Here is a 20,016-nt window from a genome sequence, read left to right as displayed (position 1 = left end):
ACGCATGCACAACACACACATACACACTGCTGCTTCGTATTCCTTGGGAACACACAGAGGAACTTCATATCAACCTTTCTATGTGGAATTTGGAAGGAAAAATTGTCTGGGCCCCTCAGTCTTCTAGTTGATTCTAGTCCACAGTTAATCTGTATTTCTTGTTCATTTTTCTACTACTTTTTTTTTTGTTTGTTTTTTTCGAGACAGGGTTTCTCTGTGTAGCCTTGGCCATCCTGGACTCACTTTGTAGACTAGGCTAGCCTCGAACTCACAGCGATCCGCCTGCCTCTGCCTCTGCCTTCCAAGTGCTGGGATTAAAGGCGTGCACCACCACGCTCGGCTCATTTTTCTACTATGTTTAAGCAGATTTTAGCTACTTAAAAATCAAAAGAGCCTGACGAGAACAGACAACAGACTTTAATTTGAAATCTAAAAAGCCTGGGCTACCTTAAGTGGTCTGGTCTAAAGCATGAAGTGTTTTTTAAAGAGTGCAGCATAACATCAGATCGTAAACCAGTGCTATTCATAAACAGCCTCTATTCTGAATTACAGGATTTGAGCCAAATTACATTGAATAAAATATATGCCATTCATGTAGAAATTATTATTTTTATTACATTTTATTATTATATTAATATAAACATTTCTATAATGCCTATAAGACTAAAAACTGCATTTAGCTATATTTTCTGTTGCCGTGAACTTTAAATCTATTTTAGGGAGAACATTTTTTTCTAATGAAGCACAAAGACTTGCTCCGGCTGAAGCCTCTCATGTGTGAGCCTGCATGCACGAAGCCCTGTGTGCTGGCCACTCTCCTGGGCCAGGAGCTGATGCTGAGAGGCCACCGTGGCGCCCTGGGGTCTGGAGCTACAGCTTAGGAAAGGAGCCGCAGTCTCCTGAGCCAACCGCCACGCGGCTCCACCACCATCAGTCCTTTACCTGTGAGCGCCAAAGCTCCTCCCATCCACACAGATGTCGATGTCAGGGCAGCACCGTCCCACATAAAGCTGCAGCAGGTCTTCTCCTAACTCAGACGCAGGTTCCAAGTCATAGTCACCTTTAAAGGAGAAGGCAAAGGCAGCTCCTGTAATAGTATACACATCCCCAAATTTCATTTTCTAATGCTCGTGAGAGATTTTCTCCACAATTATGTCAAGTAGGTAAAATGTTTACGCAGCAAATTCAAAAGAAAGTAAAAAAAAATTAATCATTTATATTTCCTACGTTCAAATATGTATTAATATAAATATACCTTAAAATATAATTATATTGAGATATGTCAGCACTATACACCGAGGATGAACGTACTTCATGACTAACTGCGCAGGACAAGTCTCTGCAGCACTGATGTTCTTTTCTAACACTCAGTGCCTTGTTTCCTAAGTGGTACCTTGGACACTGACTGGCTCCCACAGTCCATCTGTAAAAGGCCTGTAATAAACAGTTCTTTTGGAGAGGCCACTGACAGGGCGGAAACAAGTGGGAGGTTCTTACGTCACCTGAAATCGATTATCATCCCCCTGCCTCATCCCTTACCCATGTTTTGTTATTGCTTGCTTTGTTTTTTGGGAAAGGATCTCATGTAACTACACTGGCCTCAAATTAGTTACAAAGCTAAGCTCAGGGTGACGTTCACACGTGACGCTGTCTCTACTCTGGCTGCTAGGGTTACAGATCACACGCTATGTCCGGCTTACGTGACACTGGGAATCCAACCCAGGGCTTCCTACATGCTGCAACCGGAAGCACTCTACCACTCAGTCCACGACCGGGAGCACTCTACCACTCAGTCCACGACCGGGAGCACTCTACCACTTGGTCTACGACCGGGAGCACTCTACCACTCGGTCCACGACCGGGAGCACTCTACCACCCAGTCCACGACCGGGAGCACTCTACCACTCAGTCCACGACCGGGAGCACTCTACCACTCAGTCCACTCCGTCTGCCAGAGGCACAGAGTCAACGCCTGAAAACCCATAAGGTGCGGGTGCCGGGGAGCAGCCCTGCGCCAGGCGCTCATGACCGCTGAACCACTTCTCGAGCACCAGCCTTCCATCTCTCTGCTTAGTAAATGAACTATCCCCCAGTTTGCCGTGACAGAAGGCGGCTGCCACGGCATGAGGTGGGCAGAAACTCAACTGAAGGCTACAGAAGACATCCGAGTGCAGGAGTCGGCTCTGTAAACAGCACAAAGACGTGAAGATGTACAGAAATCTAAGTATCTCAGAATGCTTTTTCCCCAGAGATTCACCTTTCAGGCGAAAGTAAAATATAATAATAAATAAAAATACACAAAGTAAAAGATAAAATACCCAGTGAAAGAAAAATAAATTTTTATCATACTTCATAGATAAGATATAGACCACCGAGATGATCAATGTTATGATCTGTATCACAGCATGTGTGTTACACTATACTAAGTCAAATATGACCCGAGACTACCTCCATACCTTGAGATCCTACACAGTGAACTGCCATCTCGCTTAGTAAGTAAAACCTAACTTAGAAGTCTGCACTGCTGGTAGTGCAGCCAGACCTAAGCCACTCACAGCAGCCAATCACGTGATCAGACTATGCAGCCAATGTTGTATTTCTGTACTTATGTCTATGCTCTGGTATGTCCCTACGGCTTTTCCCCTCAGTCAGAAACCAAGAAGCCTTCATGTGCTGTGGCCTAACTAGTACCCAGCTCTTGCAGTTTGAATATGAAACTTGTCCATGTGTCCGTCACCCTCCACCCCTGCCCCCTGCCCCCAGGCCCATGTATTTGAACACCTGGTCCCTAGCTTGTGCGCTGAGGCTGTTATAGGACCTTTAGAGGATGTCGCTGCGCACAGGCTCTGCAGCTGTACGCAGTCTGGCATCTTCTGGTGTGCGGAATACAGCCACGCTGCTTCCTGACTAGCAGGCTGGCGTTAGGCGCTGCTGCTGTGCCTCCCACGCCGAGGGACAGAAATCCCAGGTGAGCCGTTTCTTCCCCAGGCTGCTCCTTGTGAGGGTGCTCTGCCACAGCGAGGACGGAGAGTAACTAAGAGGCCTGACCCACGGTGCCAGCCTCTCTGTTCTGTCAGTCAGGCTTTCCAACAGCCTGACACTCACTCTGCCCGTGGCATCCTGGTGACGGCTCTCTTCTCGTCACTCTTACTCGAAGCCACCCCTCTCAGGAAACCCTCTCCAGGTTTACAGGGGAGCTTCTTTATGCCTGTGACCCCATCTGTGCTTCTTTATGCTGTGGCCCCATCTGTGCTTCTTTATGCCTGTGGCCCCATCTGTGCTTCTTTATGCTGTGACCCCATCTGTGCTGCTTCTGGTTTTAACGCTTTCCCACCTGAAGGCCTGACAGTGACTCCCAAGGTCTCCGCACCTTCTGATAACGGTGATCTATTCTGAGTTAGCTCCTTTCAGGGCCAACCGTCCAGGCCCCTCCTCCTTCTTACCTAACTAACACTCCATGTCTCAGAACTGCCGGCTGGCCTTCCTTCACGGGAGCCTGATTCATGAATCGTTTCTTGTGCAACACAACTCAGGTAAATTTACCTGTTCTAAATTTTTTTTCTTTTAGCAAACTATATCTGAAGAGGACTCATCACTTAACAGGTTATCAAGTCCATGGAGTACACACTACAGGGAGAGTTACATGTTCCACTGGAAGGATCCAGAACCCCACTACTCAGCCATGCACTGCTACACCTCAGCCCAACTTGATCCCCACAACCTATTTTCAACAAAGCACCATGTACCCAGGCCAGACCCTAGCGGGCTGAGACACAGCTCTGTGGAAGAACTTTAATCCTCAGGCAAGGGAGGGATCATGCCCAAGGCCTAGGCCTGTGTGATCGGCTGGAACACAGACACACCCTTAGTACACACCTTTAACCCTCTGCCAGGAACACAGAGGCACCTTTAATCTCAAACAATGATGTATAGGTGAGGGACAGACAAAGGGACAAATCATGGAAAGATTTGACAGGATGAGTCAGAGACAAGAGACACCGACTCTCACAAGGACAGGAAGAGAAACTACTTAAGAGCAGCGCAGAGGAAGCAGAGAAGTCAGTGCAGGAACACAGCAGAGTCCGCGCCGGCGGCGCAGTGCAGTTCAGGGCAGCTCAGCCCGTGGAGCTCAGAGGCAGCTTTTCCACACAGAACAATTTAGTGAGAAGCTGAGAGAAGCCAATTTGAATCAGTCAGCTTGGAGAGGAGTTTTGAGCCAGAACATCTGAGTCGAACCAATGAGCCAGACTTTAGCAAGAACTAAAAAGGGTGAGTTTATTCAGCAAAAAGTCTTAGAGGCTGAAAACATTCTAGGCCTCAGTTAGCACACAGAGGCTGGATGCTGAAGCCTTCAAGGTCTGGGCTTGCAGAGGATTAGCTTGCACAGAGGCTAGAAGCTTCCAGCCTAGGCCTCGGGATAGTTAGAAACGCTCTGGGCTCAGCCCAAGCCTTGTTTTGGAAAAGCTTGGGTACAGCTCCCATCTTGTGCCATCATCGGAGGAAATAAAGACAACTTTTACACAGCTCAGTGGCTAAAAGCATTGGCTAAGCCAGGTCCTGGGTTCAGATCCTAGCACTGACATAGTGGTTTGCAAATACACCTGCACACCTGACATAAAAATAAATTTAAAAACTCTTAAAAAAAAAACAAACCTCCTGTATCCTTGTATTTGCTCTTAACTCCTGAGATATCACTCCAGTCACGCATCATATCTTTTATTGAGTACCTACTTTGTGCTACATTTAAACAGATAAAAGTGAGCAAAACAGTGCCCCTGCCCTGAGTCTAGGTGTAATTCTAGCAGGACCAGCAGGCTCAGCTTCGTTGAATAAGTGATGGTTGAAGATTTGGAAAAGGCAAGAGAGTCTGCTATGCGATGCCTTGGAGAAGAACACGTAAGGCAGACAAAATGTTCAGTGCCAAGTCTGGAGGTGAGGACGGCCCCGGGCTGGACATGTGAGGGAGAGTGTGGTGTAGAAATAAACCAAGTGTAGACTGCCCTTAGAAAGGCAATGGAGGTGGGGGGTGAGTCGGGTGCTGGGGGGCTTGCAGCACAATGCCTCAACAGTTTTGGTATCCTGGGTGGGAGAGGGCCCTGGGACCAACTCTCTGTGAATGACAAGGTGTAAATATATCAGCAGCAAGCCTTTCGCTCTCCAACTACCCTGCTCTGGATAAACACAGTTACCTTCCTATGTGTCTCCCACAAGGCCATCTCTACCTGTATCCCTCTCTGTACACAGGCGCCCGCCTTCCCGCTGTTCCCAGCCACGGTGAGGGCAGCGTTGTGCCTGGACCGTCCTTCCGAGCGGCGTGGCTACATTACTTCATTGTTTTCCTTAGGGATCTGGCTACACGGTTCTCCCAGTGGCACAGGCTGCACAGGCCAGGGACTCCTGCTAAGGCAGGAAGATGGCCAGTGCAAGGGCTGCATGAGCTTCACGGTGGGCTCAAAGCTACCCTCGGCAACTAGCGACACGCTCTCTCAAGCGCCATGAAGGAGCCTGGGTTAGACTACCTGCCCAGCAGCACACACTAATTCTCATCCCTAGAACAACACAGAACAATAGGAAGAGAAGCCGCATGCACTGTGAAACTTTCTCTGGAGTAAAATGTCAGGGCACTTGTATTCCCTGAACACCCTACACTGCGTCCGCCTGGTTCTGTCTCCGATAGACCCAGGGCAGGACTGTTTCATTTCTTTTTATGTGTAAACGTAGCACAAAGTAGGTAGGCAATTAAAATATGTCATAAATGACAGGAGTGAGATCCCAGGCGTAAGGCCAGTACAGGGATAGACAGGTGACGGAGCACATTTCTTTCGGGGAAAACATCAAGTAATTAATGGGACTGTGACTCGGAGCGCAGTGTTACAGGGTTTTCCTGCCATAACGGAGAACAGGGCTGAGGAGGGAGTGCGCCTCTTCCACTCTGGCTCGCTGGCCGCGTTAGAGAACCTCTGCGTGGCCTCTCTACCAGCTGGACAAGCAGCTATCAACTTGTCCACTCTTCTGTGCGGCCTCTGTTCCTCATAGTCTCTGGGTACAAAACAACTAAGTCAGTTGGTAGCTGCTTTTTAGAGTTTTGAGAGACTAAAAGAGATTAAACATATGATTGGGACGATGTCAAAATCAAGAATATCTACTCACTTCTCCATAATTGGGTATGATGAATTCTAACAAGGAAGAATTCTAGCCAGGATTCAATCACTTTGGCTGTTACTCCTCACAAAACGCCCAGGAATAAGATACTACAGGGTCATCTCAGATGCAGTAAATTCCTAGCAGTTCTTAATTTGGTGGTTTTGTCGTTGTTGCTTTTTTGTGTAGTGCAATTTCACGGCACAGGCAGGGGTGGCATGAGGCCTCACCACAGTGTCTCATGGATTTGGCGGCATCTCACTGGCACCCAGGTGGTCCACGAACAAGGTAAGGTGTACTCTGAAGCTCCTGTTGGAATCTGACTAATCTTTTCCATCAATTAATAATTAACTCTCAATCTGCAAGCATTCTGACACGTATTTCCACCACTGAACAGTCAATCGTTTTCAAGATGCAATACCATATGCACTGGAGTATTTACTTACAATAACATTACTAATAATCTATGTTTCTTAGCCATTTGACACGTAAAATTGGCTATCATTTTTATTAAGTTATAACCATTTTAAATGCCCCATGACAAAGTTTTCATGCTATGGCAGCTTTTACATTTCCCGGTAGCTTAAGGCATATATGCACTGTGCTGGAACTCGCTCTCTGCTGAAGCTTCTACTCTTATTGGAACAGACTAGAACAAGGCCGTAACACCGAGGCTGAAGTAGCCGAGAAGCTGTGGAATTACATGTCAATGAATTTGTAATACTTAGTCTCTAGTCACTTGGGGGAAATGGAAAGTGACCACAGCGGCGCTCCCCTCTCCGTGCTCAGCAGGACAAGCCTCAGCACAGCTGGGAGAGCAGCTGTCCAAGCACGGCTTTCCCTATGACAGAGCGTGGTTAGGTGCATGGCTACAAGGTTTTATAAAAATCCAGGAAAATACCTCACCATTGGAAAGAAAACAGTCACCTCCACCAGTGGTATCCTCTGGGATGTCACACTTCCCAAGAAAATGGTCGGACAGATCTCCACACTCCTGGAAGCTGACGTCACCTTCCTTTTCTGGCATTACACTTTCCACCTTCATTTTTTTCAGAATTTCCTCTTCATAGCTTTTTATGCTTTTGTTTGATGAATATACAGCCCTAAAAAAAAACCCAAAATATAAAATGTTAATTAAAATAAAGGTGATTCTTTTTTTTTTTTTTTGTCTTTTCCTTTTAGACTGGGTCTCTTGTACCCAAGGCTGGATCTGAACTTGCTATGTAGCAGAGGTCGTGACCTTTGAACCTCTGCTCCTCTCGCATGCTCGGGTTATGGGTGTGCATCACCACACTCAGGCTGTGTGGTGCTGAGAGTTAGCAAAGCACTTGCTTAACATGCATGAGGCCCCACAAACAAAACAAATAAACACACAAAAAACAGGACTAAATGGCTTCATTGGTAAATTTTGCCACATTCTTAATGAATTAAATCTTTTACAATTTTTTCCCCAAAAGGAAGAGGACTGTGTCCTAGCTAGCTAACTGTCTACGGCCAGTATTGCTGGTTTAAAATCAGACAAACTTACAAGAAAAGAAAAGAGGCCACGGTTTATTATTAGTATAAGAAAAACATCCTCAGCCAGGTGGTGGTGGTGTACACCTTTAATCCCAGCAGAGGCAGGAGGATCTTGATGAGTTGGAGGCCAGCCTGGTCTACCTAGCAAGCTGCAGGCCAGCCTGTGCTACACAGAAACACTCTGTACCATGGTGGTCATGGATGTAAAGTGTGTTAACTGGCAGACCTGGAACTCTCCGGTGAGAGCACAAGACTGGAGGAGTTGTAGGATGGACGCCAGGGGGCTGAGGAGCTGGCTGAGTGGGGAGCAGCACTGGCTGCACACACACGAGGACCTGAGCTCAGCTTCCCAGAACACACATAAAGATCTGAACACGCCTAACACTGCCGTTGGGGGATGGAGACAGGTGCATCCTGGGAGTCTGCAGGGCAGTCAGCCAAACTGGCAAGCTTCGGATTTAGTGAGGAACTGTCTCAGGTGAACAAGGAGAAATGTGCTAGAGGAAAACACTTGATGCCCTCCTCTGCCCCTGCGGGCTCAGGCACAGGTGCGGGAACAGGGTCAGGACTAGGCTCAGGCGGGAGTGTGAGGGAGGGCGGGCTGGCCCCCTGCCATCCGCTCCCTGGCCCGGGTGTTTAGAAGACAATATTGGAACATAAGGACCAGATGTCCATGGACTCAGGGTTCGCTGGCGTGCAAACCGAAGGCGTGTTCAGGGCAAGTCATTTGCCGCATCTAGGAACCAGCTGACCCCGGAAGGGCAGCCTCTGCTCTGATGTAGTAAGAAACTCAGTGAGACTCTAGGTACCAAAGCATCGAGAGTAGATGGTTACGTTTTGTAACTATAATCTCAGAAATTTGTTTTTTTAAAGGTCACATGGCTAGAGCTGAGTGACGCCTGCTGTAACCTCAGGCGCGAGGATCACCTGAACCCAAGAGCTCACGGGAAGAGCAGGCAGCATAGCAAGATCACCTCTTAAGAAATACATTTAATTAAAATAAATACACAGCTGCAGTACTAAATACCTCAGTGGTAAAACGTATGCTTAGCATGACCAAATCCCTGGTTAAATACCCACCCAAGATGCAGAAAATACAGCTAATACAGAAAGAAGAATTCCCCTGCCCACTTCCTTCCCCGTCATAAGAGCCACTGCAGAGGGAAAACAGGGACGCCCAGGGAAGCTTCTCTGTGCTGTGTCAGGGGCTGGCCCGAGGGACATCTGTGCAAGTGGTTCTCAGTCACTGAGGTTAAACCGAAATACTAAGGTCTTTCTCTTTCTCTTTCACATGCATATACACTCTCACAATAAACACAATGTTAAACCTTCTTGGAAAATCAAAGATATTTTGTGATCGAAAGGTAAATGTTTAACCTTGAGGTCATGGGGGTCACACAGCGTTCTAGACTCTGGTTTATACAGTAATGAGCGCATGTCGGGAGGCAACATAAAGGAGCTTTAGGAGCTTATGGATCGGGGATAAAGCTAGAAAGCGAAGCAACTTACAAATGACTGAATTTCATACAGCAGAAACTCAAAATCTACTTTATCAAAATTTTTTTCTTTAAAAAGTCTAAATCAGAGTAGGCACTGTGGTGCACATCTTTAATATCAGCATGCAGGAGGCAGAGACAGACAGGGTGGATCTCCATGAGTGTGAGTCCAGCCTGATCTACACAGTGAAACCCTGTCTCCAAGAAGAAAGAAAAAGAAAGTCTAAATATGTTTTCTATTATAATATGCCCTCCAGCATGACAAATTTCAATGTAATCTACTAAAAAAACAAACAGGGCAGCATATGATACACACTTTCTCCATGAGGCACACAGCTGAGGCGTCTCTTGTGAAGCCCACATCTACCAGGCTCTACCTAACCACAGACCCCATGGCCAGTACAGCGAGACTAAATGCCACCTATGGGGCACGGTGACATGGAGCAAGGTCAAAGCGCTATTCTCACCTCCGCATTCCAGCTGAGCCTCTGCAGCTGAAGGAAACTACACACAGGACAAGTGCAGAGCTTCCTTCCCACCCCATACACTGAGTCATCCTGGAACTCACTGTGTTGACCAGGCTGGCCTCAAACTCACAAAGACCCGCCTGCCTCTGCCCACACAGTACTGGGATTAAAGGTGTGTGCCGCCACAGCCTGCCTCTTCTCTATGGCTTTTAAAAATACATATTTACATATATTATTATTTTATACAGAAGGATGTTTTGTCACGTAACGCGTGTGTGTCTGGTACCTACGGAGGTCAGTAGAGGGTGGAGGGTCCGCTGGACGCGGTTAGGATGGTTGTAGATGCTTGGAATCGAACCCAGGTCCTCTGCGAGAACCACAAGCGCTCCGCACCTCCTCTCCAGCCCTCTTTCCTATCACTTTTCATGACGGCAAACAAAAGTTATTGCTAACGTAACTTCTCCGTTTCCCTATTGCAGGAAACTCTAACCAGTCCCCAGGGTTCTCCCTCCCTCCCTTCCTTCTCTCCACCACCTTCCCCTGCCCCCAACCCAGACAGGGCCTCTCTGTGTAGCCCTGGCTGTCCTGAGACTCACTCTGTAAGCCACGCTGGAGATCTGCCTGGCTCTGCCTCCAAAGTGCTGGGATTAAATGCACGTGCCACAGTGCCTGGCTTGCCAGGATTTTCCCTTAAATGTACAGTTTGCAGCTATAGAAAGCATCATTTTATAGGTTCTACCACTGTGAATAATACCCATTAAAATCTGCGCCAGACACTGTGCTAAGGGCATTGCAGCTGCCTCATGTGACCACATGATGACTCAACGTGTCACACAGTGGAGACAGGGCGGATGAAACGGCCAGAAGTCCACACGAATGGAAAGGTTGGCGAAGCTTGATTAGGCTGCACTCACCACAGCTCTACTGTATGCCCACTAAGGGGGAAGACAGACATTTTAAGATTGATATTTGACCTGGGCGTAGTGGCGCACGCCTTTAATCCCAGCACCCAGGCAGGAAGAGGCAGGTGGATCTCTGTGAGTTCGAGGCCAGCCTGGTCTACAAAAAGCCAGTCTAGGACAGGATTAAAGGCCTCGCTCATGCATTGCATGCACTAACCACTGAGATATACCTCTGGCGCAGGATCAATTGTTCTTTTTCAATTATTCGCCCGTTTGCAACAGGGTTTCATTCGTTCATTTATGAAGGACAGGGTTTTTCTAATCAATCCAGACTGGCCTCAAACTTATGATCCTCCTGCCTCAGCCTTCTGCGTGCTGGGATCACAGGCACACACTGCCCCTCTGGCTGTGGATCAGTCTTGAGTCTGCCTTTGCCAATACTAAAACTCTAATATTAACAAAACAATTTAGATAAATAGGTTTTCCTTAGAGTAAGTATATGATGAAAATATGTATGCATCTGCGTATCAGATGCAGATGTAAGAGGAAGGCAGACGAGGCACTTACTGTAAAAATGCTCGAAATTCTGAAGCGTCAACGTTGTCCACAGGAAGGAGCTCATCTGTCGAGTGTGACGCGTGTCCGGTGATGTGGGCATGAAAGCCAGGGGCCCTGGCTATCAAGACTGCCCTGTGCGCTCTGAACAGGGCACCACTGGCACACAGAACGGTGTCTGTGTGGATTTCCTCACTTAGGAGCCTGTTAGGGAAAAGGTTATAGTTGAATTAGTGATGCTACGAATAGGGAACAGGTTTAAAACAACCACATATTCAGAAATACATAAGTAACAAAATAATAGAGGCAAGATGGTTCAGAGGATGAAAGTGCCTCTCGTGAGGCTGGGGACCTCACTTCCATGCCCAGCACCCATATAAAGGGAGGAGAAATCAACATTACAGAAATAGAAAAACTGGGCTAGCTTGAGTTCATTTTAAAGAACACTACACTTAATATTTGCTTTGATTTTTGTAAAAGTTATACTTTTTTCATGAAAAAAATAAAATCTTTGTTCTTTTCTTTTTTTTTTTTTTTTAGTTATTTTCTTAATTCTAGTAGTAAACCTTATTTAATGCTACTTTCCTGGCTATTTTTATGCCAACTTGACACAAGCTGGAGTCATCTGAAAGAAGGATCTCAATTGAGAAAACGCCTCTATAAAACTCAGCTGTGGCGGTGGTGGCGCACGCCATTAATCCCAGCACTCAGGAGGCAGAGGCAGGTGGATCTCTGTGAGTTTGAGGCCAGCCTGGTCTACAAAACGAGTCCAGGACAGCCTAGGCTACACAGAGAAACCCTGTCTCAAAAACAAAACAAACAAACAAAAAACAAGACTCAGCTGTAGGGTATTTGATGGGGAGAGCCCCGCCCACTGTGGGCGGGGCCATCCCTGGGCAGCTGTTTGGGTTCTGTAAGAGCAGGGGCTGAACAAGCCATGGGGAGCAGGCCAGTGAGCAGCACCCTCCACGGCCTCTGCATCAGCCCCTTCCTGCAGGTTCCTGCCCTGTGTGAGCTCCTGTCCTGACTTCTTTCAGTGATGGCCTGTGCTGTGGACCTGTGGGCCACACACACCCTTTCCTCCCAGCTTGCTTGTTGGGCCTGGTGTCCCACCACAGCAACAGAACCCCTGACTAAGACAACACCCACACTGACTTTCCTTTAAACTGCGCCTTCCTGAGTTTTGTGATGTTAACTTGGCATCTGACTCTTAGCGAACCAGCTCTTCAAAAATCAAACTAAACTAAAGATGTCAACGGTCAACAGCGACAAGGCTGACGTGAACAGAGACAAGGCAGACCTGAGCACGGGCAGTTCAGGTTGGAAACTAAGTAACTTTGTTCGGTTGCCGACCACATCTGAAATGCAGCCTTGGATGCCAGGAATGTGACATTTATTGCCCTTTCCCACCCCAACCAAACAGAATTAATCATGCTTTAATCTATTATTCAAAGCGACAGACTGAGGGTGTAAACCCACTGGAATCTCCGTGTACACATACATACACAGCTATGGCAAAGCCCAGACTTCGGGTTTACAGACACTGAAAATTAGAAAATTCCGTAGTTCATTCATTTGCCTCTTTGTACTACGTATTTCTGCTCTGTACGTGCAGTGCCAGTGTCACTGAGTTATGGGTTCTCAGAGGACGTGTGTACCGCAGGACATGCCTGGCCCTCACAGCGGAGCACCACAGGAGGACCACGCCCTGAGTGTGACAAGCACCACAGTGGAAAGCTTGGAAAGCTGCCAGACGCTCAAACTCCCCTCAGACCAAGCTAGTCCCTCTGCTACAGCGCTGCTGTCACTGCGTCACTGTTGTTTAGACGCGTCTCTCCCCACTAGATAATGAATTCCCAAAGGCCAGGACAATTCCCAAAGGCCAGGCACGGCGAGTTCCGTGTCTGCTTGTCCACTGATCCCATTTACACTAAGGAAAACAAGTGCTTCGGAGTGCAGAAGCTTTTGAAACCTTGCAAACATGTTTTTAGCTTGGTCAGGTTTTTTCAGAGATTATTTTTTTAAGGTAACTATATTAGAGTTACAGGAAGGTAACTTACAGCTCTATAAAGTGAGTTATGCTGAGCACACACTTCCTACTCTAGAGGCCTGAGTTTTGTTTTGGTGTTTGGTTTTTCGAGACAGGGATTTTTGTGCAGCCCTGGCTGTCCTAGAACTCACTCTGAGGACCAGACTGGCCTTCAAACTCACAGAAATCCTCCTGCCTCTGCCTCCCAAGTGTTGGGATTAAAGGCATCACCACCGCCCAGTTCAAGCCTGTTGTTTAGGTAACCTTACAGAAGAGCCTCCTCTTCACAGTGACAGAGGCCCACTCCATAACAGCCCCAAACCTGACTGTTTTCTCTAGACATACTTACCTGCCAATGTTTGATTTATACACTAGGCACATTATCTACTTATGAAAAAGAATATGCTACATAATAAGCTACAATCAAATGTATTCAAAGCTTAACAAACAACGAAAGTGTGTTTTCTTACATTTCAGCTGAAAACTCCAATTATGCACCCAATTTGTTTCTCTCTCCCACCCCGATGACCGTGGTTCTCCTACTGTGAGTGAAGGACACACCAGAGCCTGAGGCTGCAGACTCAGACCCGCAGCCTCAAACCCAGTCAGAGCCAGGGGAGCCCTGCTCACAACACACGATAACCAGAGTAGTTGTGTATTTTTCTTAAAGAGGCAACAAGTGAATATACATACATACATATAGATAGATAGATAGATTTTTATTTTATAAAAACCACTTGTATTAGCTGCAAGTGTATCTTGAAATTTTAACATTTAGGAGTGTTTACTGACTCATGCAGTAATAAAAGCTGGAGGAAAAGTATATTGCAGCAAGCGCCCAGCTCAGTTCCACTTTTCTCTTTGCTAGCTCCTATTCTGGCCTGCCTTGGTCTATTTTACATTGCTGTAACAGTGTAACACACACAAGATACTTACAACAAACAAGTTACTGCCTCACAGTTCTAGAGGCCAGCAACTTCTGGTCTCAAGGCGCTATACTATCTGGTAAAGGCCTGCGCGCTTCACCTCTCCTGGTGGAAAATAAGAGCCAGCAAGACCAGAAGCAAGACCAGAAGAGGACGTGTGTGCAGGTCAAAGGCTGACGTCAAGTCTCCTCCTCAATAGCTACCCACATTTTACTTTGAGACAGCATCTCCCACTGAACCTGGCATGGCTCGTTCGGCTAGGCTGGCTGGCGTCCTGTCTGCCTTCCAGCGTGTTCCACCACAGTCTCAGCTTTTATGTATCCTGGGACACTGAACTCTCACCGTCTCCATGCTCCAACAGCGAGCAGTGTGACCGCGTCATCTCCCTAGTCCAAATTCACTCTTTTACAAGGGACCCAGTTTCACCCACAAAAGTAGATCATTCAAGGCCTAATCGCCAGTAAGGACAAACTGACAGTGACAGAACAACTGACAGTTCAAGTCCAACTTGAGCTTTGGAGAGGCCATTCGGATCACAGCATGACCTACGTAAAAGCACCTCAGACCTAAAATTCAGTTACCACTAAACGTTTTCTATGTATGTACTGTAATCAGAACATAAAGCCACTGAAAGGCTAAAACGTAATACTTGTCCCTGGAGTTTTTAAGCAGAGTAGCAAAAACAGAGCTGGAAACTAAACAGTGTGATGGTTTAACAGCAAATACACTCCCCGACCCTGACCCCCAACCACCCCAGTCAGACATGACAGAAGACTACAAGATACGATTTTTTTTTAAAGATTTATTTATCTCATTTATTGTATATGAGTGCTTTATCTGCAGAAGAGGGTATCAGATTACATTATAGATGGTTGTGAGCCACCATGTGGTTGCTGGGAATTAAACTCAGGACCTCTGAAAGAGCAGGCGGCACTCTTAACCACTGAGCCATCTCTCCAGCCCAAGATACATTTATTAAATACCATCTCTGGGAGGGAGCTCCTTACAACGCGAGTACCGGCTGATCCATAGGGTGCTTCGGGCTTGGTACAGAGCAAGGGGCTTTTAAAGGCAAATGCCACGTCCTGTTATCTGACTCTACGGTACAGACGTGAAGGAGGCAAAGACAGACCCTAGCAGATAGTCTGAGGCACGGCATGTGTGTCTTTTAGCTGTCAGCCACTAGTTGGGACTTGAAGTGAGAAGGACAAACTACCTCACAGTACAGACAAGTGACACAGGGACCTGATCCAGGTAGGGTCAGTGGCGGCAGAGAGGATGAAATTAAAATACACGTAGGTAACAGAACAAGAGCTGACTGGAAGCCGGGGCAATGGTGGCGCAGGCCTTTAATCCTAGCACATGGGAGGCAGAGGCAGGCGGGTCGCTGTGAGTTCGAGGCCAGCCTGGTCTACAACGCAAGTCCAGGACAGCCAAGGCTACACAGAGAACCCCTGTTTCAAAAACAAAGCAAAACTGAAACAAACAAACAAACATAAATAACAAAACAAGAGCTGACTGGCTACAGGAGGGGAAGGCGAGCAGCCCTGGGGCTGCACGACTGGTGCTGCTAACCTTTAAGGTGTACGCGCTGGGCCCGCTTCTCTCCTCAGCTCATCTCTTCACATGCGTTTTTCTAGCTGTGTTCGGGACAGAGCCTCCTGCACAGTCACCATATACTTCCCTTCCGACTGTCCTGAGGTGCGGAGCCCTCTCCTGTTCTTCCCTCCCTCGCTCACCCACAGGCATTCAGCAACCACCTTGCAACTTCTCCTTTTCCCGTACCTGACCCTCAACCACCACACGGCTTCTTTGTTCCTAATTCCTCTTTTCTCAAAGTCAAGATCTAGACGTTAGTTCTGATTTTTTTTTTTAAAGAAACACCAGCAGTTCTCTAAACTGCCTTCAGAAGGCAGCCCAAACACTGAAGTAGAGATGGAGGACCCTATAATCCACTGTCACATCCTGCCATGTTGTCTGCCGTAACCACGGACGTCTTCCAGATGGGACAGTGTGTCTGAGTCAGGGTCACTATTGCTGCGATGAGACACCATGATGAAAGCAGCCAACTTGGGGAGGAAAGGGGCTTACGTATAGCTTAGAAACATAAATATTTATATATTTACGGCTCACACATATACATCACTGATCTTCAAAGGAAATTTAGGACAGGCGCTCAAGCAGGGCATGAACCCTGAGGCAGGAGCTGATTCACAGGCCATGGAGGGTGCTGCTCACTGGCTTGCTCCCCATGGCTTGCTCAGCCTGCTTCCTTATTCCCCAGGACCACCTGCCCAGGGACGGCTCCACCCACAGCGGGCTGGGCCCTCCCCCACTAATCACTAAAGAAAATGCTTTACAGCTGGATCTTAGGGAACCATTTTTCTCAGTTGAGGTTCCCTCTTTCTGATGACTCTAGTTTGTGTCAAACTGACCTAAATCCAGCTGGGACACAGTCACATCTAAATGGACAGTATACTGAGCCAACGCTGGCTGCACATGTTAGTTAAACAGAAATTCTGTGGTAACCCGGGTACCACGTGCCACGTGCCGGCCCGCCCTCCCCTGGGGAAGGAATATTAATGAGATAATATACTTTTCCTCCCCAGAAACCCACCCTTCAGTGCAGCCACTTGCACTCCATGACAAGACAGCACAGAGGTCCCTCCTGGAGGCCATTTCAGGTTTGATCAGAATTTGGTCTTCTTGATAGAGAACCCCATGAAATATTATTACCCAGCTCTTTTCTAGGAACCCAAGGTCAAGGTGCCCCAGCTAATTTAGCTTTTGTTTAACTAACTCCCTGTGCACCAACCCCCTCTCCCCCTCCCCCCCCCCAGCTGCAGAGCAAGACACTAGGGAAGTGGTTTTCGCCTTTAAAAGCCCCTTGCTCTAAATGCTCCCAAATACCTAAGTGTGGTCCCAGCCGATACTTTTGGCTGGATATAAACTGTGTCTGAGCTCTGTCTCTGCATGGTGGAGTCCTCTGACCGGAGAAAGCAACCTGCCCGCTTTTCTGAGTCTTAACTCAAAGCATAGCTCCCTTTCCTTTCAGACACTGGACCAGACTCTCCGGACTTTCTCATCTTCTTTGGAAATCACGCATGCATCACGTGGCACTTGTCCTCATTGGGGAGCATGCCAGCTTTCTCAGACCCTCATAGAAAAGGCAAGGCCTTCTCTTCCTTGTGCTTCCAGGCTCGTCTCCTGAGTCGGTTTTAAAATTATTTTGTTAACGAGACTATGAAGGCAGCGAAGAGACCCTCAGTTTTTCCGGTAACATATGAGCCCAAAGTGAGGCTCTCCGAATTTCCACAGCTGAACACATGAAGATTTGGAGAGTAAAGCCAGGCGTTGGTGGCACAGGCGGTTAATGCCCAGCAGAGGCAGATGGCTCCCTGCCTCTGGTCCCCAGTGTGAGTTCCAGGACAATCAGGGCTACACAGAGAAAGCCTGTCTGGAAAACAAAACAACCCAAACAAACCAAAGAAAGCTTTGTAGATTAACGGTCAAAGGAACGATTCAGAGATTAGAAGCATAGAGTGCTTGCTCGTGCAGAGCCCCTGAGCTTGGTTCCCTTCACCTACACTGTTACAAAAATAACGTCCCTTCCAGCGAAGAGAGCGCTCCCACACTTGGAAAGCCAATTGACGTCCAAAGAAGAGACGGCCTTGCACAGATGTGTGCCACTTTAAACACACCTTAGGAAACGCATTTCACATAAGCTATCCTCCTTAAGTCAAGCCCCCCAGACTGCTGCACTTTGAACGATTTAAACAGAGATAGAGGACACCGCAAGTCTGACCACTTGGGCAGACGGGAGGTTTGCGCAGCAGAGACACTTGTCAGGATCGCTTTTACGTACACCAGTGTTGTGTTGTTGTTGCTGCTTCCCAATAGTTGTGGGCCGGGTTCATCTTGCCCACCTGGCCATATGATGCTTTTACCGGTAAGAGCACAGGGTTAGACTTAACGGCAGACCCTGCGCTGCCCCAAGGAGAGGCACTTTTGTTCTGCGTTTCATTTCAAATAAACACTCGTTTTCCCAACGGAATCATTTTTCTTACAACTTTTTAAAATGACACACGGCCGACTTCTCGAGGGCTGGACGAAGCCCCTGCCAGGCAGCAGGGTCCCCAGGTCGGAGGGGGGGGAGAGGGGGGGAGGGGGCGGCGCCAGGCGGGCGAGAGCGCGCGCGCGCGCCGGGGGACGCAGCGGGGCGGGAGTGGGTGAGCAGCGGCGCCCCGCCTCCTACCTGAGCACGTCGCGGCTGAGCTGCTCCGACACGGCCGCCTTCAGCCGGCGCCGCTCCCCGGGGGCCTTCAGCCCCTTCCCGCCAGGACCCGGAGGCCTCGGGCGCACCGCGGGGGCCGCGCCGCCCGCCCCACCCTGCGCCATGTCCGGCCGCGGAGCCCGGCGAAGGGGGCGTTCCCCCCGCGGTCACGTGGCGCAGGCGCAGCCGCACTCGCTCTGTTTTGCACGCGTCTGGTGGCAGGTCCCCTGAGCTGTAGTCCGCTTGTTCTGTTTTATGGTTGGTGTGAATCAGCCACTTACCGAGCGTTATGGAGGGCTGACTCGATATCTCTGCGAGTAGAGCTCGCATGCGCCCTTCCTGTCCCCTTTATCTAGAAGGATGGGGTCACCAGACCTTTCCAGCAGTGAGCCGTATGTAGCCAGCAAGAAGGTAGACAGAGTTGGTACAGCACGTTATATTTTATTATGCCCAGGGTCATCACACAAGGTTCACACTCCAAACTGCAGTCCTAAGCCCATCTCCCCAAGGCTGTTCACTTGTGTAATGTCTCTGATTTGAGGAGGCAGGGGAGATCTGCTCCCAGGGGAAATCTTTGTGGCATCTCTGGAGACGCGCAGAGCAGAGTGTTCATTGCTCTTGGTCTCTGCTTATGTACTGTCCAGTGGGTGTCATGGGGTCCTAGGACTGTCTGATTGTCGCATGAGTGATGTCACTGGGTTCTGGTTATCAAGTGCAGCCTTGAGTGAAGTGGGGATCCTGACTGAGGTATCTTTACATGTCTAAAAGGTGTTTTTACTATGCCCATTACACATTAGTAGAGCTCAGCTTTGAGGACTTAAGTTTTTTTGGTTAAGTGTTGTGGGGGCCCACATCTAATCCAACAAAACCAGATCAATGCAGGTGACAAAAATTATTGGAATCAGGCTGATACTGAACTATCTGTGACCCTGAAAGGATATTTACAACATATGTAAAGGGTGAAACTACAAATCAAGGGGCAGCGGTGTGGGCTGCGGCATCGTCCAGTCACATTTTGACACAAAGCAGTTGAGCAAGGGCGTCTCCATCAGTCAGGATAAACGTAGGTTCCTGAGCCTGAAAACTCGAACTTAGTTCATCCTGCCATTAAGATGGAGACGTTGTCCCTGAGATATCTGGACTCAGAAAGCTGTCTCCTTACAACAAAAGCTGTTCACCTTCTGGGGAGCCCCCAGCTCCCCTATGATTAAATGGAGTCTGAAGAAGAAATGGTAGGTGCTTGTTCCCAACAAAGGAAAACTGAGGGTCAACCCTCCCACTACTCATGAGTCCCTGCCCCGACTTTTCTCACAGCAGCACCGCTATCTGCCCTTGTCTGACCCGCCGCCCACCCCCAAACAGGCCTTTTTAAGTTGTAAGGCTTTATGGGCGTTCTAAGTCAAACACACAACTCTGAAGATTCCAGGCTAGGGTCTGCTTTTACTAGTGTAAATTTGCCATGTGTCCGGTCCAAAGAAAACTCTGCTTCACCAGATTCTGGTGGCTTAGTCAAAAGCCAGCATTAACGCAGGAACTTGCGGAGCTAGTTCCCCTCTACCCGAAAGGAGCCATCGGCGGTGCCTGGTAGCACACCACAGCTCACGCTGGCCTCCAGGCTCCCTCATTGTCACAAGCACCTGCTACACACGTCAGAGTCGCCTTAGCATCCTAGCCCTTCCCACCTCTTTCCCCTTACTAAGTGTCTCAGC

The 20,016-nt window shown here is 48.3% G+C and overlaps 1 protein-coding gene across 5 annotated transcripts in view; it reads right to left on the bottom strand.

Moving 5' to 3' along the window:
- The window catches only part of LOC311584428 (protein SPO16 homolog), a 100,574-nt gene extending 82,118 nt beyond the window's left edge, over nucleotides 1-18,456 (bottom strand). For 3 of the 5 annotated variants that reach the window (XM_084758728.1, XM_084758730.1, XM_084758732.1), the window contains exons 1-4: nucleotides 18,290-18,456; nucleotides 11,092-11,283; nucleotides 7,048-7,244; nucleotides 943-1,087 (exon numbers count right to left, since the gene is read on the bottom strand). In XM_084758728.1, coding sequence (XP_084614854.1) covers nucleotides 943-1,087; nucleotides 7,048-7,244; nucleotides 11,092-11,283; nucleotides 18,290-18,432 — 677 coding nt within the window. In that variant the 5' untranslated portion in view covers nucleotides 18,433-18,456. The remainder of the gene's footprint in view (nucleotides 1-942; nucleotides 1,088-7,047; nucleotides 7,245-11,091; nucleotides 11,284-18,289) is intronic. The other 2 variants (XM_084758729.1, XM_084758731.1) reach the window with 1 other exon arrangement.
- Between the last annotated feature and the right edge of the window lie 1,560 nt (nucleotides 18,457-20,016).

Source organism: Acomys minous, assembly GCF_964271855.1.
Source record: "Acomys minous genome assembly, chromosome: 15".
NCBI lineage: Eukaryota > Metazoa > Chordata > Mammalia > Rodentia > Muridae > Acomys > Acomys minous.
The sequence above is the reverse complement of the archived record's forward strand: the minus strand, read 5'-3'. Positions and strand labels throughout refer to the sequence as shown.